We start from the raw sequence: 27,515 nt of genomic DNA, 5'->3' as shown, positions 1-27,515 counted from the left end.
AACAAAACCTCAACAATTTAACAACAAAACCTCAACAATTTAACAACAAAACCTCAACAATTTAACAACAAAACCTCAACAATTTATCAACAAAACCTCGACAATTTAACAACAAAAACCTCAACAATTTAACAACAAAAACCTCAACAATTTAACAACAAAACCTCAACAATTTAACAACAAAACCTCAACAATTTAACAACAAAACCTGAACAATTTAACAACAACAAAACCTCAACAATTTAACAACAAAACCTGAACAATTTAACAACAAAACCTGAACAATTTAACAACAAAAACCTCAACAATTTAACAACAAAACCTCAACAATTTAACAACAAAAACCTCAACAATTTAACAACAAAACCTCAACAATTTAACAACAAAACCTCAACAATTTAACAACAAAACCTCAACAATTTAACAACAAAACCTCAACAATTTAACAACAAAAACCTCAACAATTTAACAACAAAACCTCAACAATTTAACAACAAAACCTCAACAATTTAACAACAAAACCTCAACAATTTAACAACAAAACCTCAACAATTTAACAACAAAACCTCAACAATTTAACAACAAATCCTCAACAATTTAACAACAAAACCTCAACAATTTAACAACAACCTCAACAATTTAACAACAAAACCTCAACAATTTAACAACAAAAACCTCAACAATTTAACAACAACAAAAACCTCAACAATTTAACAACAAAACCTCAACAATTTAACAACAACAAAACCTCAACAATTTAACAACAAAACCTCAACAATTTAACAACAAAACCTCAACAATTTAACAACAAAACCTCAACAATTTAACAACAAAACCTCAACAATTTAACAACAAAACCTCAACAATTTAACAACAAAACCTCAACAATTTAACAACAACAAAACCTCAACAATTTAACAACAAAACCTGAACAATTTAACAACAAAACCTGAACAATTTAACAACAAAACCTGAACAATTTAACAACAAAACCTCAACAATTTAACAACAAAACCTCAACAATTTAACAACAACAAAACCTCAACAATTTAACAACAAAACCTGAACAATTTAACAACAAAACCTCAACAATTTAACAACAAAACCTCAACAATTTAACAACAAAAACCTCAACAATTTAACAACAAAACCTGAACAATTTAACAACAAAACCTCAACAATTTAACAACAAAACCTCAACAATTTAACAACAAAACCTCAACAATTTAACAACAACAAAACCTCAACAATTTAACACCAAAAACCTCAACAATTTAACAACAAAACCTCAACAATTTAACAACAAAACCTGAACAATTTAACAACAAAACCTCAACAATTTAACAACAAAACCTCAACAATTTAACAACCAAACCTCTACAATTTAACAACAAAACCTGAACAATTTAACAACAAAACCTCAACAATTTAACAACAAAACCTCAACAATTTAACAACAAAACCTCAACAATTTAACAACAAAACCTCAACAATTTAACAACAAAAACCTCAACAATTTAACAACAACAAAACCTCAACAATTTAATAACAAAACCTCAACAATTTAACAACAAAACCTCAACAAACTTAACAACAAAAACCTCAACAATTTAACAACAAAAACCTCAACAATTTAACAACAAAAACCTCAACAATTTAACAACAAAACCTCAACAATTTAACAACAAAACCTCAACAATTTAACAACAAAAACCTCAACAATTTAACAACAAAACCTCAACAATTTAACAACAAAACCTGAACAATTTAACAACAAAACCTCAACAATTTAACAACAAAACCTCAACAATTTAACAACAAAAACCTCAACAATTTAACAACAAAACCTCAACAATTTAACAACAAAAACCTCAACAACAATTTAACTACAAAACCTCAACAATTTAACAACAAAAACCTCAACAATTTAACAACAAAACCTCAACAATTTAACAACAAAAACCTCAACAATTTAACAACAAAAACCTCAACAATTTAACAACAAAACCTCAACAATTTAACAACAAAACCTCAACAATTTAACAACAAAAACCTCAACAATTTAACAACAAAACCTCAACAACAATTTAACAACAAAAACCTCAACAATTTAACAACAAAACCTCAACAATTTAACAACAACAAAACCTCAACAATTTAACAACAAAACCTCAACAATTTAACAACAAAACCTGAACAATTTAACAACAAAACCTGAACAATTTAACAACAAACCCCTCAACAATTTAACAACAAAACCTCAACAATTTAACAACAAAAACCTCAACAATTTAACAACAAAACCTCAACAATTTAACAACAAAACCTCAACAATTTAACAACAAAACCTCAACAATTTAATAACAAAACCTCAACAATTTAACAACAAAACCTCAACAAACTTAACAACAAAAACCTCAACAATTTAACAACAAAAACCTCAACAATTTAACAACAAAAACCTCAACAATTTAACAACAAAACCTCAACAATTTAACAACAAAACCTCAACAATTTAACAACAAAAACCTCAACAATTTAACAACAAAACCTCAACAATTTAACAACAAAACCTGAACAATTTAACAACAAAACCTCAACAATTTAACAACAAAACCTCAACAATTTAACAACAAAAACCTCAACAATTTAACAACAAAACCTCAACAATTTAACAACAAAAACCTCAACAACAATTTAACTACAAAACCTCAACAATTTAACAACAAAAACCTCAACAATTTAACAACAAAACCTCAACAATTTAACAACAAAAACCTCAACAATTTAACAACAAAAACCTCAACAATTTAACAACAAAACCTCAACAATTTAACAACAAAACCTCAACAATTTAACAACAAAAACCTCAACAATTTAACAACAAAACCTCAACAACAATTTAACAACAAAAACCTCAACAATTTAACAACAAAACCTCAACAATTTAACAACAACAAAACCTCAACAATTTAACAACAAAACCTCAACAATTTAACAACAAAACCTGAACAATTTAACAACAAAACCTGAACAATTTAACAACAAAACCCTCAACAATTTAACAACAAAACCTCAACAATTTAACAACAAAAACCTCAACAATTTAACAACAAAACCTCAACAATTTAACAACAAAACCTCAACAATTTAACAACAAAACCTCAACAATTTAACAACAAAACCTCAACAATTTAACAACAAAAACCTCAACAATTTAACAACAAAACCTCAACAATTTAACAACAAAACCTCAACAATTTAACAACAAAACCTCAACAATTTAACAACAAAACCTCAACAATTTAACAACAAAACCTCAACAATTTAACAACAAAACCTCAACAATTTAACAACAAAACCTCAACAATTTAACAAAACCTCAACAATTTAACAACAAAACCTCAACAATTTAACAACAAAAACCTCAACAATTTAACAACAAAAACCTCAACAATTTAACAACAAAACCTCAACAATTTAACAACAACAAAACCTCAACAATTTAACAACAAAACCTCAACAATTTAACAACAAAACCTCAACAATTTAACAACAAAAACCTCAACAATTTAACAACAAAACCTCAACAATTTAACAACAAAAACCTCAACAATTTAACAACAAAACCTCAACAATTTAACAACAAAACCTCAACAATTTAACAACAAAAACCTCAACAATTTAACAACAAAACCTCAACAATTTAACAACAATAACCTCAACAATTTAACAACAAAACCTCAACAATTTAACAACAAAAACCTCAACAATTTAACAACAAAAACCTCAACAATTTAACAACAAAACCTCAACAATTTAACAACAAAACCTCAACAATTTAACAACAAAACCTCAACAATTTAACAACAAAACCTCAACAATTTAACAACAACAAAACCTCAACAATTTAACAACAAAACCTCAACAATTTAACAACAACAAAACCTCAACAATTTAACAACAAAACCTCAACAATTTAACAACAAAACCTCAACAATTTAACAACAAAACCTCAACAATTTAACAACAACAAAACCTCATGAATTTTATCAACAAAACCTCAACAATTTAACAACAAAACCTCAACAATTTAACAACAAAAACCTCAACAATTTAACAACAAAACCTCAACAATTTAACAACAAAACCTCAACAATTTAACAACAAAACCTCAACAATTTAACAACAAAAACCTCAACAATTTAACAACAACAAAACCTCAACAATTTAACAACAAAACCTCAACAATTTAACAACAAAACCTCAACAATTTAACAACAAAAACCTCAACAATTTAACAACAACAAAACCTCAACAATTTAACAACAAAACCTCAACAATTTAACAACAAAACCTCAACAATTTAACAAAAAAAACCTCAACATATTCTTAGTTTTTTCGGTAAAGTCACCACGTTGAAGAGAAACAACAAAATAATAATATATATATAAAACAATAAAAAAATTCTCACGGACGTTTCGACCATAACTCAAACGGTCATCTTCAGGTGTGTGTTGGTTTGCATAAATTAATTTTTAAACGGCGCCTTTATTTATTTATAAAAAACGTTAGCGCCACGCGCAACGATTTGGCATTTTGCCCAGGACTAGTCCATCTACATTCTGAAAAGAGGAGGGGGGAGACGAAATTTTTTTTTATAATGTATGCTGTCTGAAAGCCACTGTAAGCGTGAACAATCAATTAAGACCTGAAATGGTTTATCAAATCTTTCCAATGATTGCTAAGATAGAATCCATCTTCTCGGTTGAAATTGTCTCTGTGCTTGTATATGTGGATAGCCTCATGAACGAATCTCTCATGGAAGCCAGATGGCTTACAAAGAACCTCTGTCTTGGAAAAGTCAATGGCATGTGAGCCTACTGAATTAGAACAATGATCTGCTACGGCCGAGGTGTTGGTCCTACCGTGTTTAAGGTCTGCTTTGTGTTCACGAATGCGGTCCGAGACATGGCGTTTGGTTTCTCCAATGTAACTACTACCACAGAGGCAACTTAGTTTGTAGACACCAGGGTATTGTATGTCCGGAATCACATCTTTTACAGACGGAACCAGATTACGGATTTTATGTAATGTGTTGAAACGGACCTGGATCTTGTGTTTATTCAAGATTTTGGAGATCTTTTTTGTGATCCCAGCAATGTAGGGTAAAGTGATGGTTTTGAAAGGCTCCTCAAGAGGGTTCTTCTTCATGGTTTGAGTGATAGCTTTGCGGATTGTATAGTCGGAGTAACCATTAGCCCTAAGAGCTTGGTGTACGTGCTTGAGTTCACTGCTTATGTGTTCCTGGTCGGATATGCATTGGGCTCTATGATACAGAGTCTTGATGAGAGAATTCTTCTGTGATGGATGGTGGTGGGAATCCGGTTTCAGATAAGCATCCGTATGGGTAGCTTTCCTGTAGACAGAGTGGCTCATTGAACCATCAGGTCTCTTTTTAATTAGGACATCCAAAAAAGGTATCTTGCCATCTATTTCGACTTCCATGGTAAATCTGATGGCTGGGTGTATGGAATTGATGTGGTCGAAGAATTGGTCTAGAGCAGGCCGGCCATGTGGCCAGATGACAAAAGTGTCATCAACGTACCTCTTCCATAAGGTCGGGCGTAGAGTGGCAGTCTGGATGGCGTCAGTTTCAAATTTTTCCATGAATACGTTGGCTACAACCGGAGATAGGGGGGAGCCCATTGGGGTGCCCTCAGTTTGTTTGTAGAAAGTTCCATTCCAGGTGAAGTATGTGTTGGTTAAGCAATGTCTCACCAGGGGGGTACATCAGTATGCAGTCCTTGATTAACCAGGTCTTCAATGATAGCGATGGTGTCAGGTACCGGGACTTTGGTGAACAAGGACACCACATCAAAACTGACAAGCAGGTCGTCTGGGGACAGGGAAATGCCTTTGATTGTCGATACCAGGTGAGTAGAATTTAGTACCGCAGAGGTGGTTTTTCCAGTGAAAGGTCGCAGTATATCAGCAAGAAAACGTGCCAGTTTGTAGGTGGGGGAGCTTATAGTAGAGACGATGGGACGAAGGGGTGTATCTACTTTATGTATTTTTGGTAAGCCGTATAATCTTGGTGGCCTGGCAGCAGAAGGTTTCAACGAAAACTGTTTAGATTGATCAATTAATGCGGTTGAATCAGAAATTATTCTGTTGGTTTGTGTGACGAGGCTGTTGGTGGGATCTCTTTTTATTTTTGTACAACTACCATCGTCGAGTAATTCTTTAATTTTGTTGTTATATTCTATTTTATCCATGATGACAGTAGCATTGCCTTTGTCAGATGAGAGGACTACAATATCATTCCTCTTTTTTAAGTTATATAATTCAAAACGCTCATCTTTGCTGAGGTTGCTAGCTGGCATCTTAGCGTTTTTGAGGGTTGCAGCGATTTCAGATCTTGCTACGTCTGCAGCGATGTGACCCAGGCCCCTGAGAGCAACGTCTACTTGGGCAATTATATCATTAACTGGTATGTGTTTAGGTGTGACTGCAAAGTTTAGACCTTTAGCTAAAACGGATTTCAGACCATCGGAAATAAAACTGTTACTGCGATTAATTACGACTTTATTAACGTCTAACTTTTTGGTGTGTGGGTCCGGTCTTTTGTTGAAGAGGAGGTTAAATTTGGAAATCAGGTTTTCCTTACACTTGGTCGACATAGTAGCAGCTGAAGAGGCAGTCATATTGTCTACATGTTCCCAATCCGATGTGGACATTATTGCCGTCAATGATAAGTGTGATTTGTAGAGTGTCTTGTCTAACTGATCTAGTTCTGTGCGTATAAGTCTGATTTTTTCTGAGATAAGAGCTAAGCTAGTTTTGAAAATAATTCGTTTCGCATTAGAAGAAGTTACAGCAGCAGAGGTCAGTGTATATGCGATTGGTATTACCCCAGAGTCGCGGCATCTCTTCAGGAAGGTGAGAGACTCGATCAGCTGAGCTTTCTTATCCCGGAGTTTGTTGAAGGATCTTAAAGTTATGTGAAAACCCTCCCCGTAGAGGCGATTACATTTTGATTGAAAGCTTTCGTGACTGCAGTAATTCATATTCTTAGTTTTTTTGGTAAAGTCACCACGTTGAAGAGAAACAACAAATTAATAAAATAAATATAAAACAATAAAAAATGCTCACGACGTTTCGACCATAACACAAACGGTCATCTTCAGGTGTGTTGGTGTCTACAAACTAAGTTGCCTCTGTGGTAGTAGTTACATTGGAGAAACCAAACGCCATGTCTCGGACCGCATTCGTGAACACAAAGCAGACCTTAAATACGGTAGGACCAACACCTCGGCAGTGGCAGATCACTGTTATAATTCAGTAGGCTCACATGACATTGACTTTTCCAAGACGGAGGTTCTTTGTAAGCCATCTGGCTTCCATGAGAGATTCGTTCACGAGGCTATCCACATATACAAGCACAGAGACAATTTCAACCGAGAAGATGGATTCTATCTTAGCAATCATTGGAAAGATTTGATAAACCATTTCAGTTCTTAATTGATTGTTCACGCTTACAGTGGCTTTCAGACAGCATACATTATAAAAAAAATTCGTCTCCCCCCTCCTCTTTTCAGAATGTAGATGGACTAGTCCTGGGCAAACTGCCAAATCGTTGCGCGTGGCGCTAACGGTTTTTTTTAAATAAATAAAGGCGCCGTTTAAAAATAAATTTATGCGAACCAACACACACCTGAAGATGACCGTTTGAGTTATGGTCGAAACGTCCGTGAGAATTTTTTTATTGTTTTATATATATTTTGTTATTTTGTTGTTTCTCTTCAACGTGGTGACTTTACCGAAAAAACTAAGAATATGAATTACTGCAGTCACGAAAGCTTTAAATCAAAATTTTAAACATTATTATTTCGTGTCCCTGGTTAGTCAGTGTTATTTTTGCTAATTGCTTATGCCTCAAGAGTACATAAATGGCTGTTATTCACCACAAACACTTTGCTTTTGTGATCAAGACCGGTGGACATTGAAGACAGGAGAGTGAACCTATTCATCTTCTTTGGTTCTTTCGGTAAAGTCACCACGTAGAATGAGAATGAAATAATAAATTGACGAAATAAAATTACACAATAATATCATATTCATAGTTGTTTTTCGGTAAAGTCACGTTGAAGAGAAACAATAAAATAATAAAATATATATGTAAAACAATAAAACAAATAAAAAATTCTCACGACGTCGTGAGTTATGGTCGAAACGTCGTGAGAATTTTTTTATATTTTTTATTGTTTTATATATATTTTATTAATTTGTTGTTTCTTTTCAACGTGGTGACTTTACCGAAAAAACTAAGAATACGAATTACTGCAGTCACGAAAGCTTTAAATGAAAAAAAAAAATTAACCTAAACAATTTTACCCCCCCCAAAAAAAAAGTCGACAAACTTTAACAAGAGAAACTTTTTGTTCAAAAAAAAATAACACAAACCCATCACTCCCTCCCTCCCCTTCCAACCCCACCCACCACCCACACCACTCCACGCACACTCTCTCAAATTCGCCCTTACGAAGGCACAACATGTTTTTTTTTTGCTTTGTTCCAATGGTTGTGGTGATGGTGTTGTTGTGGTGTTGTTGTGGTGATGGTGGTGGTGGTGGTGTTGTTGTTGTTGTTGTGCCGCTGGGAGGGAGTGAGTGAGGGAGGGAGGGAGGGAGGGGGGGTCTGGATTTCTGTCAAAACTCACGGCCGACGGCTACGCCGCTCGCTAAACTTTTTGGTTCGCTCGGCACGGCTTGGTCGCTCTGCTCACCCAGCTCGCTCGGCTGATCGCTCACCCAGCTCGCTCGGCTGATCGCTCACTCGCTCGCTCGGCTGATCGCTCACCCAGCTCGCTCGGCTGATCGCTCACCCAGCTCGCTCGGCTGATCGCTCACCCAGCTCGCTCGGCTGATCGCTCACCCAGCTCGCTCGGCTGATCGCTCACCCAGCTCGCTCGGCTGATCGCTCACCCAGCTCGCTCGGCTGATCGCTCACCCAGCTCGCTCGGCTGATCGCTCACCCAGCTCGCTCGGCTGATCGCTCACCCAGCTCGCTCGGCTGATCGCTCACCCAGCTCGCTCGGCTGATCGCTCACCCAGCTCGCTCGGCTGATCGCTCACCCATCCGCTCACTCACCCATCCGCCCAGCTGATCGCTCACCCAGCTCGCTCGGCTGATCGCTCGCTCGCTCGCTCAGCTGATCGCTCAGCTGATCGCTCACCCATCCGCTCAGCTGATCGCTCACCCATCCGCTCAGCTGATCGCTCACCCATCCGCTCACTCACCCATCCGCTCACTCACCCATCCGCTCACTCACCCATCCGCTCACTCACCCATCCGCCCAGCTGATCGCTCACCCATCCGCTCAGCTGATCGCTCACCCATCCGCTCACTCACCCATCCGCCCAGCTGATCGCTCACCCATCCGCTCAGCTGATCGCTCACCCATCCGCTCACTCACCCATCCGCTCGGCTGATCGCTCACCCATCCGCTCAGCTGATCGCTCAGACGCTCAGCTGATCGCTCACTCGCTCAGCTGATCGCTCACTCGCTCAGCTGATCGCTCAGCTGATCGACCACTCGCTCAGCTGATCACTCACTCACTCGCTCAGCTGATCACTCACTCGCTCAGCTGATCACTCAGCTGATCACTCACTCGATCAGCTGATCACTCGCTCAGCTGATCACTCGCTCAGCTGATCACTCACTCGCTCAGCTGATCACTCACTCAGCTGATCACTCAGCTGGTCACTCACTCGCTCAGCTGATCACTCACTCAGCTGATCAATCGGCGGATCACTCGCCCAGCAAATCGCAGTCAGGGCCCCGCTCAACTGCAACTCACTCATCCCACAGACAGACAGAGACAGTGAGACAGACAGACAGACACAGACAGACACAGACATACACTGACACAGACAGACACAGACAGACAGACACAGACAGACACAGACAGACAAGGGCAGACGTGTTTGGGCTTAGACGGCTCAAAGGTGAGTCCGTGTGATGAGTCTATGGGTCTCTGTGTGGTGAGTCTATGGGTCTCTGTGTGGTGAGTCTGTGGGTCTCTGTGTGGTGAGTCTATGGGTCTCTGTGTGGTGAGTCTATGGGTGTCTGTGTGGTGAGTCTGTGGGTGTCTGTGTGGTGAGTCTATGGGTCTCTGTGTGGTGAGTCTGTGGGTCTCTGTGTGTGAGTCTGTGGGTCTCTGTGTGGTGAGTCTATGGGTCTCTGTGTGGTGAGTCTGTGGGTCTCTGTGTGTGAGTCTGTGGGTCTCTGTGTGGTGAGTCTATGGGTCTCTGTGTGGTGAGTCTATGGGTCTCTGTGTGGTGAGTCTGTGGGTCTCTGTGTGTGAGTCTGTGGGTCTTTGTGTGGTGAGTCTATGGGTCTCTGTGTGATGAGTCTATGGGTGTCTGTGTGGTGAGTCTATGGGTCTCTGTGTGGTGAGTCTATGGTTCTCTGTGTGGTGAGTCTATGGATGTCTGTGTGGTGGGTCTATGGGTCTCTGTGTGGTGAGTCTATGGGTGTCTGTGTGGTGAGTCTATGGGTCTCTATGTGGTGAGTCTATGGGTCTCTGTGTGGTGAGTCTATGGGTCTCTGTGTGGTGAGTCTATGGGTCTCTGTGTGGTGAGTCTGTGGGTCTTTGTGTGGTGAGTCTATGGGTCTCTGTGTGGTGAGTCTGTGGGTCTCTGTGTGGTGAGTCTGTGGGTGTCTGTGTGGTGAGTCTGTGGGTCTCTGTGTGATGAGTCTGTGGGTCTCTGTGTGATGAGTCTGTGGGTCTCTGTGTGGTGAGTCTGTGGGTCTCTGTGTGGTGAGTCTATGGGTGTCTGTGTGGTGAGTCTATGGGTGTCTGTGTGGTGAGTCTATGGGTGTCTGTGTGGTGAGTCTATGGGTGTCCGTGTGGTGAGTCTGTGGGTCTCTGTGTGGTGAGTCTATGGGTCTCTGTGTCGTGAGTCTATGGGTCTCTGTGTGATGAGTCTATGGGTCTCTGTGTGGTGAGTCTATGGGTCTCTGTGTGGTGAGTCTATGGGTCTCTGTGTGGTGAGTCTGTGGGTCTCTGTGTGGTGAGTCTATGGGTCTCTGTGTGGTGAGCCTATGGGTCTCTGTGTGGTGAGTCTATGGGTCTCTGTGTGGTGAGTCTATGGGTCTCTGTGTCGTGAGTCTATGGGTCTCTGTGTGATGAGTCTGTGGGTCTCTGTGTGGTGTGTCTATGGGTGTCTTTGTAGTGAGTCTATGGGTCTCTGTGTGATGAGTCTGTGGGTCTCTGTGTGGTGAGTCTATGGGTGTCTTTGTGGTGAGTCTATGGGTGTCTGTGTGGTGAGTCTATGGGTGTCTGTGTGGTGAGTCTATGGGTGTCTGTGTAGTGAGTCTATGGGTGTCTGTGTGGTGAGTCTATGGGTCTCTGTGTGATGAGTCTGTGGGTGTCTGTGTGGTGAGTCTATGGGTCTCTGTGTGGTGAGTCTGTGGGTCTCTGTGTGGTGTGTCTATGGGTGTCTGTGTGGTGAGTCTATGGGTCTCTGTGTGGTGAGTCTATGGGTGTCTGTGTGGTGTGTCTATGGGTGTCTGTGTGGTGAGTCTATGGGTGTCTGTGTGGTGAGTCTATGGGTGTCTGTGTGGTGAGTCTATGGGTCTCTGTGTGGTGAGTCTATGGGTCTCTGTGGGGTGAGTCTATGGGTCTCTCTGTGGTCAGTCTGTGGGTCTCTGTGTGGTGAGTCTATGGGTGTCCGTGTGGTGAGTCTATGGGTCTCTGTGTGGTGAGTCTGTGGGTGTCTGTGTGGTGAGTCTATGGGTCTCTGTGTGGTGAGTCTGTGGGTCTCTGTGTGGTGAGTCTGTGGGTCTCTGTGTGGTGAGTCTGTGGGTCTCTGTGTGGTGAGTCTATGGGTGTCTGTGTGGTGAGTCTATGGGTCTCTGTGTGGTGAGTCTATGGGTGTCTGTGTGGTGAGTCTATGGGTCTCTGTGTGGTGAGTCTATGGGTGTCTGTGTGGTGAGTCTATGGGTGTCTGTGTGGTGAGTCTATGGGTCTCTGTGTGGTGAGTCTATGGGTCTCTGTGTGGTGAGTCTATGGATGTCTGTGTGGTGAGTCTATGGGTCTCTGTGTGGTGAGTCTATGGGTGTCTGTGTGGTGAGTCTATGGGTCTCTGTGTAGTGAGTCTATGGGTGTCTGTGTGGTGAGTCTATGGGTCTCTATGTGGTGAGTCTATGGGTCTCTGTGTGGTGAGTCTATGGGTCTCTGTGTGGTGAGTCTATGGGTCTCTATGTGGTGAGTCTATGGGTCTCTGTGTGGTGAGTCTATGGGTCTCTGTGTGGTGAGTCTATGGGTATCTGTGTAGTGAGTCTATGGGTCTCTGTGTGGTGAGTCTATGGGTGTCTGTGTGGTGAGTCTATGGGTGTCTGTGTGGTGAGTCTATGGGTGTCTGTGTGGTGAGTCTATGGGTGTCCGTGTGGTGAGTCTATGGGTCTCTGTGTGGTGAGTCTATGGGTCTCTATGTGGTGAGTCTGTGGGTCTCTGTGTGGTGAGTCTGTGGGTCTCTGTGTGGTGAGTCTGTGGCTCTCTGTGTGGTGAGTCTGTGGGTGTCTGTGTGGTGAGTCTGTGGGTCTCTGTGTGGTGATGAGTCTATGGGTCTCTGTGTGAGTGAGCCTGTGGGTCTCTGTGTTAGTGAGTCTATGGGTCTCTCTGTGGTCAGTCTGTGGGTCTTTGTGTGATGAGTCTGTGGGTCTCTGTGTGGTGAGTCTATGGGTGTCTGTGTGGTGAGTCTGTGGGTCTCTGTGTGGTGAGTCTATGGGTGTCTGTGTGGTGAGTCTGTGGGTCTCTGTGTGATGAGTCTATGGGTCTCTCTGTGGTGAGTCTGTGGGTCTCTGTGTGATGAGTCTGTGGGTCTCTGTGTGGTGAGTCTATGGGTCTCTGTGTGGTGAGTCTGTGGGTCTCTGTGTGTGAGTCTATGGGTCTCTGTGTGGAGAGTCTGTGGGTCTCTGTGTGGTGAGTCTGTGGGTCTCTGTGTGGTGAGTCTATGGGTCTCTGTGTTGTGAGTCTGTGGGTCTCTGTGTGGTGAGTCTATGGGTCTCTGTGTGGAGAGTCTATGGGTGTCTGTGTGGTGAGTCTACGGGTTTCTGTGGTGAGTCTGTGGGTGTCTGTGTGGTGAGTCTATGGGTCTCTGTGTGGTGAGTCTATGGGTCTCTGTGTGGTGAGTCTATGGGTGTCTGTGTGGTGAGTCTATGGGTCTCTGTGTGATGAGTCTGTGGACCTCTCTGTGGTGAGTCTGTGGGTCTCTGTGTGGTGAGTCTATGGGTCTCTGTGTGGTGAGTCTGTGGGTCTCTGTGTGATGAGTCTATGGGTCTCTCTGTGGTGAGTCTGTGGGTCTCTGTGTGGTGAGTCTATGGGTCTCTGTGTGATGAGTCTATGGGTCTCTCTGTGGTGAGTCTGTGGGTGTCTGTGTGGTGAGTCTGTGGGTCTCTGTGTGATGAGTCTATGGGTCTCTCTGTGGTGAGTCTGTGGGTGTCTGTGTGGTGAGTCTGTGGGTCTCTGTGTGGTGAGTCTACGGGTTTCTGTGGTGAGTCTGTGGGTGTCTGAGTGGTGAGTCTGTGGGTCTCTGTGTGGTGAGTCTGTGGGTGTCTGTGTGGTGAGTCTACGGGTTCCTGTGGTGAGTCTGTGGGTGTCTGTGTGGTGAGTCTGTGGGTGTCTGTGTGGTGAGTCTGTGGGTCTCTGTGTGGTGAGTCTGTGGGTCTCTGTGTGGTGAGTCTGTGGATCTCTGTGTGATGAGTTTACAGTGAGGGAAAAAAAGTATTTGATCCCCTGCTGATTTTGTACGTTTGCCCACTGACAAAGAAATGATCAGTCTATAATTTTAATGGTAGGTTTATTTGAACAGTGAGAGACAGAATAACAACAAAATCCGGAAAAACGCATGTCAAAAATGTTATTAATTGATTTGCATTTTAACGAGGGAAATAAGAATTTGACCTCCTCTGCAAAACATGACTTAGTACTTGTTGGCAAAACCCTTGCTGGCAATCACAGAGGTCAGACGTTTCTTGTAGTTGGCCACCAGGTTTGCAACACATCTCAGGAGGGATTTTGTCCCACTCCTCTTTGCAGATCTTCTCCAAGTCATTAAGGTTTCGAGGCTGACGTTTGGCCAATTCGAAACCTTCAGCTCCCTCCACAGATTGTCTACGGGATTAAGGTCTGGAGACTGGCTAGGCCCACTCCAGGACCTTAATGTGCTTCTTCTTGAGCCACTCCTTTGTTGCCTTGGCCGTGTGGTTTGGGTCATTGTCATGCTGGAATACCCATCCACGGACCCATTTTCAATGCCCTGGGCTGAGGGAAGGAGGTTCTCACCCAAAGATTTGACGGTAACATGGCCCCCGTCCATCGTCCCTTTGATGCGGTGAAGTTGTCCTGTCCCCCTTAGCAGAAAAACACCCCCAAAGCATAATGTTTCCACCTCCATGTTTGACGGTGGGGGATGGTGTTCTTGGGGTCATAGGCAGCAATCCTCCTCCTCCAAACACGGCGAGTTGAGTTGATGCCAAAGAGCTCCATTTTGGTCTCATCTGACCCCACAACACTTTCACCCAGTTGTCCTCTGAATCATTCAGATTCTTCATTGGCAGACTTCAGACGGGCATGTATATTTGTGCTTTCTTGAGCAGGGGGACCTTGCGGGCGCTGCAGGATTTCAGTCCTTCACGGCGTAGTGTGTTACCAATTGTTGTCTTGGTGACTGTGGTCCCAGCTGCCTTGAGGTCATTGACAAGATCCTCCCGTGTAGTTCTGGGCTGATTCCTCACCGTTCTCATGATCATTGCAACTCCACGAGGTGAGATCTTGCATGGAGCCCCAGGCCGATGGGAGATTGACAGTTCTTTTGTGTTTCTAACATTTGCGAATAATCGCACCAACTGTTGTCACCTTCTCACCAAGCTGCTTGGCAATGGTCTCGTAGCCCATTCCAGCCTCGTGTAGGTCTACAATCTTGTCCCTGACATCCTTGGAGAGCTCCTTGGTCTTGGCCATGGTGGAGAGTTTGGAATCTGATTGATTGCTTCTGTGGACAGGTGTCTTTTATACGGGTAACGAGCTGAGATTTAAAGCACTCCCTTTAAGAGTGTGCTCCTAATCTCAGCTCGTTACCTGTATAAAAGACGCCTGGGAGACAGAAATCTTTCTGATTGATAGGGGGTCAAATACTTATTTCCCTTATATTGCAAATCAATTTATAACATTTTTGACATGCGTTTTTCTGGATTTTGTTGTGGTTATTCTGTCTCTCACTGTCCAAATAAACCTACCATTAATATTATAGACTGATCATTTCTTTGTCAGTGGGCAAACGTACAAAATCAGCAGGGGATCAAATGATTTTTTCCCTCACTGTATGGGTCTCTGTGTGGTGAGTCTATGGGTCTCTGTGTGGTGAGTCTATGGGTCTCTGTGTGATGAGTCTATGGGTCTCTGTTTGGTGAGGCTATGGGTCTCTGTGTGGTGAGTCTATGGGTCTCTGTGTGGTGAGTCTATGGGTCTCTGTGTGGTGAGTCTATGGGTGTCTGTGTGGTGAGTCTGTGGGTATCTGTGTGGTGAGTCTATAGGTCTCTGTGTGGTGAGTCTATAGGTCTCTGTGTGGTGAGTCTATAGGTCTCTGTGTGGTGAGTCTATGGGTCTCTGTGTGGTGAGTCTATGGGTGTCTGTGTGGTGAGTCTATAGGTCTCTGTGTGGTGAGTCTGTGGGTCTATGTGTGTTGAGTCTATGCGTTTCAGTGTGGTGAGTCTATGGGTCTCTGTGTGGTGAGTCTATGGGTCTCTGTGTGAGTCTATGGGTCTCTGTGTGAGTCTATGGGTCTCTGTCTGAGTCGATGCGTCTCTGTGTGAGTCTACGGGTCTCTATGTGAGTCTATGGGTCTCTGTGTGAGTGTATGGGACTCTGTGTGAGTCTACGGGTCTCTGTGTGAGTCTATAGGCATCTGTGTGAGTCTATGGGTATCTGTGTGAGTCTATGGGTCTCTGTGTGAGTCTATATGTCTCTGTGTGAGTCAATGGGTCTCTGTGTGAGTCTAAGAGTCTCTGTGTGAGTCTATGGGTCTCTGTGAGAGTCTACGGGTCTCTGTGTGTGTCTATTGGTCTCTGTGTGAGTCTATGGGTCTCTGTGTGGTGGTGAGTCTATGGGTCTCTGTGTGGTGAGTCTATGGGTCTCTGTGTGTTGAGTCTATGGGTCTCTGTGTGGTGAGTCTATGGGTGTCTGTGTGATGAGTCTATGGGTCTCTGTGTGGTGAGTCTGTGGGTCTATGTGTGATGAGTCTATGGGTCTCTGTGTGGTGAGTCTGTGGGTCTCTGTCTGGTGAGTCTATGGGTGTCTGTGTGGTGAGTCTATGGGTCTCTGTGTGGTGAGTCTATGGGTCTCTGTGTGAGTCTATAGATCTCTGTGTGTGTCTATGGGTTTCTGTGTGAGGCTACGGGTCTCTGTGTGAGTCTATGGGTCTCTGTGTGAGTCTACGGGTCTCTGTGTGTGTTTATGGGTCTCGGTGTGAGTCTATGGGTCTCTGTGTGAGTCTTTGGGTTTGTCAATGGGTGAGTGAGTTAATGACTGAGTGAGCGGGTGATTGATTCGACGTCTGAGTGAGCGGGTTTGTGAGTGAGTGGTTGAGCCATTTGGTGAGTGGGTAGGTGAGTGGGTGGTTGAGTGGGTGGGTGAGTGAGTAGGTGGTTGAGTAGGTGGGTGACTGAGTGGGTCGGTGAGTGGGTGGGTGAGTGAGTGAAAGAGTGAGTGGGTGGGTGGGTGGATGAGTGGATGGTTGAGTGGGTGGGTGAGTTAGTGAAAGAGTGAGTGAGTGGGTGCGTGGGTGGGTGAGTGAGTGGATGAGTAGCTGAGTGAGTGCGTGTGTGGATGAGTGGATGGTTGAGTGGGTGGGTGGGCGAGTTAGTGAATGGGTGAGTGAGTCAGTGAGTGAGTTGGTGGGTGAATGAGTTGGTGAGTGGGTGGGGGAGTGAGGTGATGAGTAGGTGAGTCGGTGGTTGAAGGGTTGGGTGAGTGGGTGGTTGAGTGAGTGAGTGGATGAGTAGGTAAATGAGTGGGTGAGTGGGTGGTTGAGTGGGTGGGTGAGTGACTGAGTGGGTGAGTAGGTGGTTGAGTGAGTGAGTGCCTGGGTGAGTGGGTGGATGTCCGTCTATAGTTAGAGTACTGGAGGAGAGACAAAGGCGGCCGGGCGTGGTGGTTCTGGCCACCCACCCCCTCTGTGTGTGTAGCCACAGCGCCGGTAACAGCACTTGCCCCTGTAGTCTGCTAGGGCTATACGCGGGATATGTATGTGTGTGTGTCTGTGTGTGTGTCTATGTCTGTGTGTGAGTTTGTGTTCGTGGGTCTGTGTGAGCCTGTATTTGTCTGTGTGTGTGTGTCTGTGTTTGAGTCTGTGTGTTTGTCTGTGTGTGTGTCTGTGTGTGTCTGTGTGTGTGTCTCGCTAACAGCACTTGCCCCTACATACGGTTAAGGCTATACGGGGGATCTTTGTCTTTGTGTCTGTGTGTGTGTGGGTCTTTGTGTGTGTCTGCATGAATCTGTGTGTCTGTTTGTGTGAGTCTGTGTGTTTGGCTGTGTGAGTCTGTGTGTGTCTGTGTGTGTTTGAATCTGTGTGTGTGACTGTGTGCTTATGACCGGCTCCAGTTTAACAGCGGAGGTCTCACTCCGAATCAGTCGAGCGGCAATATCTTTTCATCGGTTGCGTAACGCTGTGTGGAAGCTACCCGGTCTGTCGCTCCGCACTAAGCTTCAGGTCTTCTCGGCCACGGTCATTCCCTCCCTTCTCTACGCTTGCGAAACGTGGACCCCCTTAATGGAACATCTCCGCCGGTTAGAAACATTTAAGCTAGCCTGCCTACGATCCATCCTGGGTTTAACCTGCAGGCTGGATTGTGTGAGGAGCTCACAAATCTGGGCAAGGTCCCATCGGTGAGCTCCTCCGGCAGGCAAGGCTGCGATGGCCGGGTCATGTAGCCCGCATGCCCAGCCACCGCATGCCGAAACAGCATTTGTTTGGCCGGATTGAGGGGGCTAAGCGGGCGCGGCACGGGCTAGAGAAGAGATGGAGTGATGTGGTACAGGAGGACGTGGAGCTGAGTGGACTTGCCGATGACCGGTACCAGCGGTGTCAAGATCGGCCTCTGTGGAGGAGGCTCGTGAAGGACGCTACTGGGCAGTTGGAGGCAGTCGCCCTCCAACAACAACGGAGGGCGGAGGAGCGACGCTCACAACAACGAGCGGAGCGTCGGGTGGCTAAAGCACAGCAGGTTGGCACAGTAGGGGGCACAGGTGGTGCATCAGCCAGTCATCTCAGCCAGTCATCTCAGTCATCTCAGTCAGTCGACCAGTGGCACCTGCTGGGTCTGCCCCGTGACCTCCTGCCAGCGGGCGTTCGACACTCCACGTGATAGCCTCAAGGTGCACATAGCCTGGCACAAGCGTCGGGGTGACGTCACCGCCACTTAGTGGCGAATGGCGGTTGTTGTTGTTGTTGTTGTGTGTATATGTGTGTATATGTGTATGTGTGTTTACGTGTACGTGTGTGTCTGTGTGTGCGTCTGTGCTTCAGAGTATGCGCGTGTCCTACTGGCTAACGGCACTTGCCCCTACATTGCATCGGAGACTACCTGGGGGTTACCTTTGTCTCTGCAGATGATGTTCGGACTGCTAGGAGCCAGCCTTGTCTTTGGCTGTGCGGGCAGTCTGCTACTCATCGTGTCCACGGCAACGGACTTCTGGCTCGAGTACCGCTTCTCCGGGAACCTCTCTCACCAAGTACCCATAGACTCAACACTGCCACCCATAGACTCAACACTGCCACCCATAGACTCAGCACTGCACCATAGACTCAGCACTGCCCATAGACTCAACACTGCACCATAGACTCAACACTGCCACCCATAGACTCAACACTGAACCATAGACTCAACACTGCACCATAGACTCAACACTGCCACCCATAGACTCAACACTGCCACCCATAGACTCAGCACAGCCCATAGACTCAACACTGCACCATAGACTCAACACTGCCACCCATAGACTCAACACTGCCACCCATAGACTCAACACTGCACCATAGACTCAACACTGCCAGCCATAGACTCAACACTGCCACCCATAGACTCAGCACTGCACCATAGACTCAGCACTGCACCATAGACTCAGCACTGCACCATAGACTCAGCACTGCACCATAGACTCAGCACTGCACCATAGACTCAGCACTGCACCATAGACTCAACACTGCACCATAGACTCAACACTGCCACCCATAGACTCAGCACTGCACCATAGACTCAGCACTGCACCATAGACTCAGCACTGCACCATAGACTCAACACTGCCACCCATAGACTCAACACTGCCACCATAGACTCAACACTGCCACCCATAGACTCAACACTGCCACCCATAGACTCAGCACTGCACCATAGACTCAACACTGCCACCCATAGACTCAACACTGCACCATAGACTCAACACTGCCACCATAGACTCAACACTGCACCATAGACTCAACACTGCCACCCATAGACTCAACACTGCACCATAGACTCAACACTGCACCATAGACTCAACACTGCCACCCATAGACTCAGCACTGCACCATAGACTCAACACTGCACCATAGACTCAACACTGCACCATAGACTCAACACTGCCACCCATAGACTCAACACTGCCACCATAGACTCAACACTGCACCAAAGACTCAACACTGCCACCCATAGACTCAACACTGCACCATAGACTCAGCACTGCACAATAGACTCAGCATTGCACCATAGACTCAACACTGCACCATAGACTCAACACTGCCACCCATAGACTCAACATTGCACCATAGACTCAACACTGCCACCCATAGACTCAACACTGCCACCCATAGACTCAACACTGCCACCCATAGACTCAGCACTGCACCATAGACTCAACACTGCCACCCATAGACTCAGCACTGCACCATAGACTCAACACTGCCACCCATAGACTCAACACTGCACCATAGACTCAACACTGCACCATAGACTCAACACTGCCACCCATAGACTCAGCACTGCCACCCATAGACTCAACACTGCCACCCATAGACTCAGCACTGCCCCATAGACTCAACACTGCACCATAGACTCAACACTGCACCATAGACTCAGCACTGCACCATAGACTCAGCACTGCACCATAGACTCAACACTGCACCATAGACTCAACACTGCCACCCATAGACTCAGCACTGCACCATAGACTCAGCACTGCCCCATAGACTCAACACTGCACCATAGACTCAACACTGCACCATAGACTCAGCACTGCACCATAGACTCAACACTGCCACCCATAGACTCAGCACTGCCACCCATAGACTCAGCACTGCCACCCATAGACTCAGCACTGCACCATAGACTCAACACTGTCATAGACTCAGCACTGCCACCCATAGACTCAGCACTGCACCATAGACTCAGCACTGCACCATAGACTCAACACTGCCACCCATAGACTCAACACTGCACCATAGACTCAGCACTGCACCATAGACTCAACACTGCACCATAGACTCAGCACTGCACCATAGACTCAGCACTGCACCATAGACTCAACACTGCACCATAGACTCAGCACTGCACCATAGACTCAACACTGCACCATAGACTCAACACTGCACCATAGACTCAGCACTGCACCATAGACTCAGCACTGCACCATAGACTCAGCACTGCCCCATAGACTCAAAACTGCACCATAGACTCAACACTGTACCATAGACTCAACACTGCACCATAGACTCAACACTGCACCATAGACTCAGCACTGCACCATAGACTCAACACTGCACCATAGACTCAACACTGCCACCCATAGACTCAACACTGCACCATAGACTCAGCACTGCACCATAGACTCAACACTGCCACCCATAGACTCAACACTGCCACCCATAGACTCAACACTGCCCATAGACTCAGCACTGCACCATAGACTCAACACTGCCACCCATAGACTCAACACTGCACCATAGACTCAACACTGCACCATAGACTCAACACTGCCACCCATAGACTCAACACTGCACCATAGACTCAACACTGCACAATAGACTCAACACTGCCACCCATAGACTCAACACTGCACCATAGACTCAACACTGCCACCCATAGACTCAACACTGCACCATAGACTCAACACTGCCACCCATAGACTCAACACTGCCACCCATAGACTCAACACTGCACCATAGACTCAACACTGCACCATAGACTCAACACTGCCACCCATAGACTCAGCACTGCCACCCATAGACTCAGCACTGCCACCCATAGACTCAGCACTGCACCATAGACTCAACACTGCCCATAGACTCAACACTGCGCCATAGACTCAACACTGCACCATAGACTCAACACTGCCACCCATAGACTCAACACTGCACCATAGACTCAGCACTGCACCATAGACTCAGCACTGCACCATAGACTAAACACTGCACCATAGACTCAACACTGCACCATAGACTCAACACTGCACCATAGACTCAACACTGCCACCCATAGACTCAACAATGCACCATAGACTCAACACTGCCACCCATAGACTCAACACTGCACCATAGACTCAGCACTGCACCATAGACTCAGCACTGCACCATAGACTCAACACTGCACCATAGACTCAACCCTGCACCATAGACTCAACACTGCCCATAGACGCAACACTGCACCATAGACTCAACACTGCCCATAGACTCAACACTGCACCATAGACTCAGCACTGCACCATAGACTCAACACTGCACCATAGACTCAACACTGCCCATAGACTCAACACTGCACCATAGACTCAACACTGCACCATAGACTCAACACTGCCCATAGACTCAACACTGCACCATAGACTCAACACTGCCACCCATAGACTCAACACTGCACCATAGACTCAGCACTGCACAATAGACTCAGCATTGCACCATAGACTCAACACTGCACCATAGACTCAACACTGCCACCCATAGACTCAACATTGCACCATAGACTCAACACTGCCACCCATAGACTCAACACTGCCACCCATAGACTCAACACTGCCACCCATAGACTCAGCACTGCACCATAGACTCAACACTGCCACCCATAGACTCAGCACTGCACCATAGACTCAACACTGCCACCCATAGACTCAACACTGCACCATAGACTCAACACTGCACCATAGACTCAACACTGCCACCCATAGACTCAGCACTGCCACCCATAGACTCAACACTGCCACCCATAGACTCAGCACTGCCCCATAGACTCAACACTGCACCATAGACTCAACACTGCACCATAGACTCAGCACTGCACCATAGACTCAGCACTGCACCATAGACTCAACACTGCACCATAGACTCAACACTGCCACCCATAGACTCAGCACTGCACCATAGACTCAGCACTGCCCCATAGACTCAACACTGCACCATAGACTCAACACTGCACCATAGACTCAGCACTGCACCATAGACTCAACACTGCCACCCATAGACTCAGCACTGCCACCCATAGACTCAGCACTGCCACCCATAGACTCAGCACTGCACCATAGACTCAACACTGTCATAGACTCAGCACTGCCACCCATAGACTCAGCACTGCACCATAGACTCAGCACTGCACCATAGACTCAACACTGCCACCCATAGACTCAACACTGCACCATAGACTCAGCACTGCACCATAGACTCAACACTGCACCATAGACTCAGCACTGCACCATAGACTCAGCACTGCACCATAGACTCAACACTGCACCATAGACTCAGCACTGCACCATAGACTCAACACTGCACCATAGACTCAACACTGCACCATAGACTCAGCACTGCACCATAGACTCAGCACTGCACCATAGACTCAGCACTGCCCCATAGACTCAAAACTGCACCATAGACTCAACACTGTACCATAGACTCAACACTGCACCATAGACTCAACACTGCACCATAGACTCAGCACTGCACCATAGACTCAACACTGCACCATAGACTCAACACTGCCACCCATAGACTCAACACTGCACCATAGACTCAGCACTGCACCATAGACTCAACACTGCCACCCATAGACTCAACACTGCCACCCATAGACTCAACACTGCCCATAGACTCAGCACTGCACCATAGACTCAACACTGCCACCCATAGACTCAACACTGCACCATAGACTCAACACTGCACCATAGACTCAACACTGCCACCCATAGACTCAACACTGCACCATAGACTCAACACTGCACAATAGACTCAACACTGCCACCCATAGACTCAACACTGCACCATAGACTCAACACTGCCACCCATAGACTCAACACTGCACCATAGACTCAACACTGCCACCCATAGACTCAACACTGCCACCCATAGACTCAACACTGCACCATAGACTCAACACTGCACCATAGACTCAACACTGCCACCCATAGACTCAGCACTGCCACCCATAGACTCAGCACTGCCACCCATAGACTCAGCACTGCACCATAGACTCAACACTGCCCATAGACTCAACACTGCGCCATAGACTCAACACTGCACCATAGACTCAACACTGCCACCCATAGACTCAACACTGCACCATAGACTCAGCACTGCACCATAGACTCAGCACTGCACCATAGACTAAACACTGCACCATAGACTCAACACTGCACCATAGACTCAACACTGCACCATAGACTCAACACTGCCACCCATAGACTCAACAATGCACCATAGACTCAACACTGCCACCCATAGACTCAACACTGCACCATAGACTCAGCACTGCACCATAGACTCAACACTGCACCATAGACTCAACACTGCACCATAGACTCAACCCTGCACCATAGACTCAACACTGCCCATAGACGCAACACTGCACCATAGACTCAACACTGCCCATAGACTCAACACTGCACCATAGACTCAGCACTGCACCATAGACTCAACACTGCACCATAGACTCAACACTGCCCATAGACTCAACACTGCACCATAGACTCAACACTGCACCATAGACTCAACACTGCCCATAGACTCAACACTGCACCATAGACTCAACACTGCACCATAGACTCAACACTGCACCATAGACTCAACACTGCACCATAGACTCAGCACTGCACCATAGACTCAACACTGCACCATAGACTCAGCACTGCACCATAGACTCAGCACCAAACCATAGACTCAACACTGCACCATAGACTCAACACTGCACCATAGACTCAACACTGCACCATAGACTCAACACTGCACCATAGACTCAGCACTGCACCATAGACTCAACACTGCACCATAGACTCAGCACTGCACCATAGACTCAGCACTGCACCATAGACTCAACACTGCACCATAGACTCAGCACTGCACCATAGACTCAACACTGCACCATAGACTCAACACTGCACCATAGACTCAGCACTGCACCATAGACTCAGCACTGCACCATAGACTCAGCACTGCCCCATAGACTCAAAACTGCACCATAGACTCAACACTGTACCATAGACTCAACACTGCACCATAGACTCAACACTGCACCATAGACTCAGCACTGCACCATAGACTCAACACTGCACCATAGACTCAACACTGCCACCCATAGACTCAACACTGCACCATAGACTCAGCACTGCACCATAGACTCAACACTGCCACCCATAGACTCAACACTGCCACCCATAGACTCAACACTGCCCATAGACTCAGCACTGCACCATAGACTCAACACTGCCACCCATAGACTCAACACTGCACCATAGACTCAACACTGCACCATAGACTCAACACTGCCACCCATAGACTCAACACTGCACCATAGACTCAACACTGCACAATAGACTCAACACTGCCACCCATAGACTCAACACTGCACCATAGACTCAACACTGCCACCCATAGACTCAACACTGCACCATAGACTCAACACTGCCACCCATAGACTCAACACTGCCACCCATAGACTCAACACTGCACCATAGACTCAACACTGCACCATAGACTCAACACTGCCACCCATAGACTCAGCACTGCCACCCATAGACTCAGCACTGCCACCCATAGACTCAGCACTGCACCATAGACTCAACACTGCCCATAGACTCAACACTGCGCCATAGACTCAACACTGCACCATAGACTCAACACTGCCACCCATAGACTCAACACTGCACCATAGACTCAGCACTGCACCATAGACTCAGCACTGCACCATAGACTAAACACTGCACCATAGACTCAACACTGCACCATAGACTCAACACTGCACCATAGACTCAACACTGCCACCCATAGACTCAACAATGCACCATAGACTCAACACTGCCACCCATAGACTCAACACTGCACCATAGACTCAGCACTGCACCATAGACTCAGCACTGCACCATAGACTCAACACTGCACCATAGACTCAACCCTGCACCATAGACTCAACACTGCCCATAGACGCAACACTGCACCATAGACTCAACACTGCCCATAGACTCAACACTGCACCATAGACTCAGCACTGCACCATAGACTCAACACTGCACCATAGACTCAACACTGCCCATAGACTCAACACTGCCCATAGACTCAACACTGCACCATAGACTCAACACTGCACCATAGACTCAACACTGCCCATAGACTCAACACTGCACCATAGACTCAACACTGCACCATAGACTCAACACTGCACCATAGACTCAACACTGCACCATAGACTCAACACTGCACCATAGACTCAACACTGCACCATAGACTCAGCACTGCACCATAGACTCAGCACCAAACCATAGACTCAACACTGCACCATAGACTCAACACTGCACCATAGACTCAACACTGCACCATAGACTCAACACTGCACCATAGACTCAACACTGCACCATAGACTCAGCACCGCACCATAGACTCAACACTGCACCATAGACTCAACACTGCACCAGAGACTCATCACTGCACCATAGACTCAGCACTGCACCATAGACTCAACACTGCACCATAGACTCAACACTGCCACCCATAGACTCAACACTGCACCATAGACTCAGCACTGCCCCATTGACTCAGCACTGCACCATAGACTCAGCACTGCACCATAGACTCAACACTGCCACCATAGACTCAACACTGCACCATAGACTCAACACTGCCACCCATAGACTCAACACTGCACCATAGACTCAACACTGCCACCATAGACTCAACACTGCCCCATAGACTCAGCACTGCACCATAGACTCAGCACTGCACCATAGACTAAACACTGCACCATAGACTCAACACTGCACCATAGACTCAACACTGCCACCCATAGACTCAACACTGCACCATAGACTCAACACTGCACCATAGACTCAACACTGCACCATAGACTCAACACTGCACCATAGACTCAACACTGCCACCCATAGACTCAACACTGCCACCCATAGACTCAACACTGCACCATAGACTCAGCACTGCACCATAGACTCAACACTGCACCATAGACTCAGCACTGCACCATAGACTCAGCACTGCACCATAGACTCAACACTGCACCATAGATTCAACACTGCACCATAGACTCAGCACTGCACCATAGACTCAACACTGCACCATAGACTCAACACTGCACCATAGACTCAACACTGCCACCCATATACTCAACACTGCACCATAGACTCAGCACTGCACCATAGACTCAACACTGCACCATAGACTCAACACTGCACCATAGACTCAACACTGCACCATAGACTCAACACTGCCACCCATATACTCAACACTGCACCATAGACTCAGCACTGCACCATAGACTCAACACTGCACCATAGACTCAGCACTGCACCATAGACTCAACACTGCACCATAGACTCAACACTGCACCAGAGACTCAACACTGCACCATAGACTCAACACTGCCACCCATAGACTCAACACTGCACCATAGACTCAGCACTGCACCATAGACTCAACACTGCACCATAGACTCAACACTGCACCATAGACTCAACACTGCACCATAGAATCAACACTGCCACCATAGACTCAACACTGCACCATAGATTCAACACTACAGCATAGACTCAGCACTGCACCATAGACTCAACACTGCACCATAGACTCAGCACTGCACCATAGACTCAGCACTGCACCATAGACTCAGCACTGCACCATAGACTCAACACTGCACCATAGACTCAGCACTGCACCATAGACTCAGCACTGCACCATAGACTCAGCACTGCACCATAGACTCAGCACTGCACCATAGACTAAACACTGCACCATAGACTCAACACTGCACCATAGACTCAGCACTGCACCATAGACTCAACACTGCACCATAGACTCAACACTGCACCATAGACTCAACACTGCCACCATAGACTCAACACTGCACCATAGACTCAGCACTGCACCATAGACTCAACACTGCACCATAGACTCAACACTGCACCATAGACTCAACACTGCACCATAGACTCAAC

General features: G+C 46.0%; 1 protein-coding gene across 1 annotated transcript in view; it reads left to right on the top strand.

The window, feature by feature from the left end:
- Positions 1-9,867: 9,867 nt before the first annotated feature.
- LOC142923249 (lens fiber membrane intrinsic protein-like) overlaps positions 9,868-27,515 on the top strand; it is a 43,385-nt gene continuing 25,737 nt past the window's right edge. The window contains exons 1-2 of the mRNA XM_076064246.1: positions 9,868-10,011; positions 18,678-18,800. Coding sequence (XP_075920361.1) covers positions 18,678-18,800 — 123 coding nt within the window. The 5' untranslated portion in view covers positions 9,868-10,011. The remainder of the gene's footprint in view (positions 10,012-18,677; positions 18,801-27,515) is intronic.

The sequence above is a fragment of the Petromyzon marinus genome, unplaced genomic scaffold (genome assembly GCF_048934315.1).
Source record: "Petromyzon marinus isolate PM22_M1 ecotype Great Lakes invasive population unplaced genomic scaffold, UKy_Petmar_22M1.pri1.0 PM_Scaffold_36, whole genome shotgun sequence".
NCBI classification, from domain to species: domain Eukaryota; kingdom Metazoa; phylum Chordata; class Hyperoartia; order Petromyzontiformes; family Petromyzontidae; genus Petromyzon; species Petromyzon marinus.
This window is presented reverse-complemented; position numbering and strand designations above follow the sequence as displayed.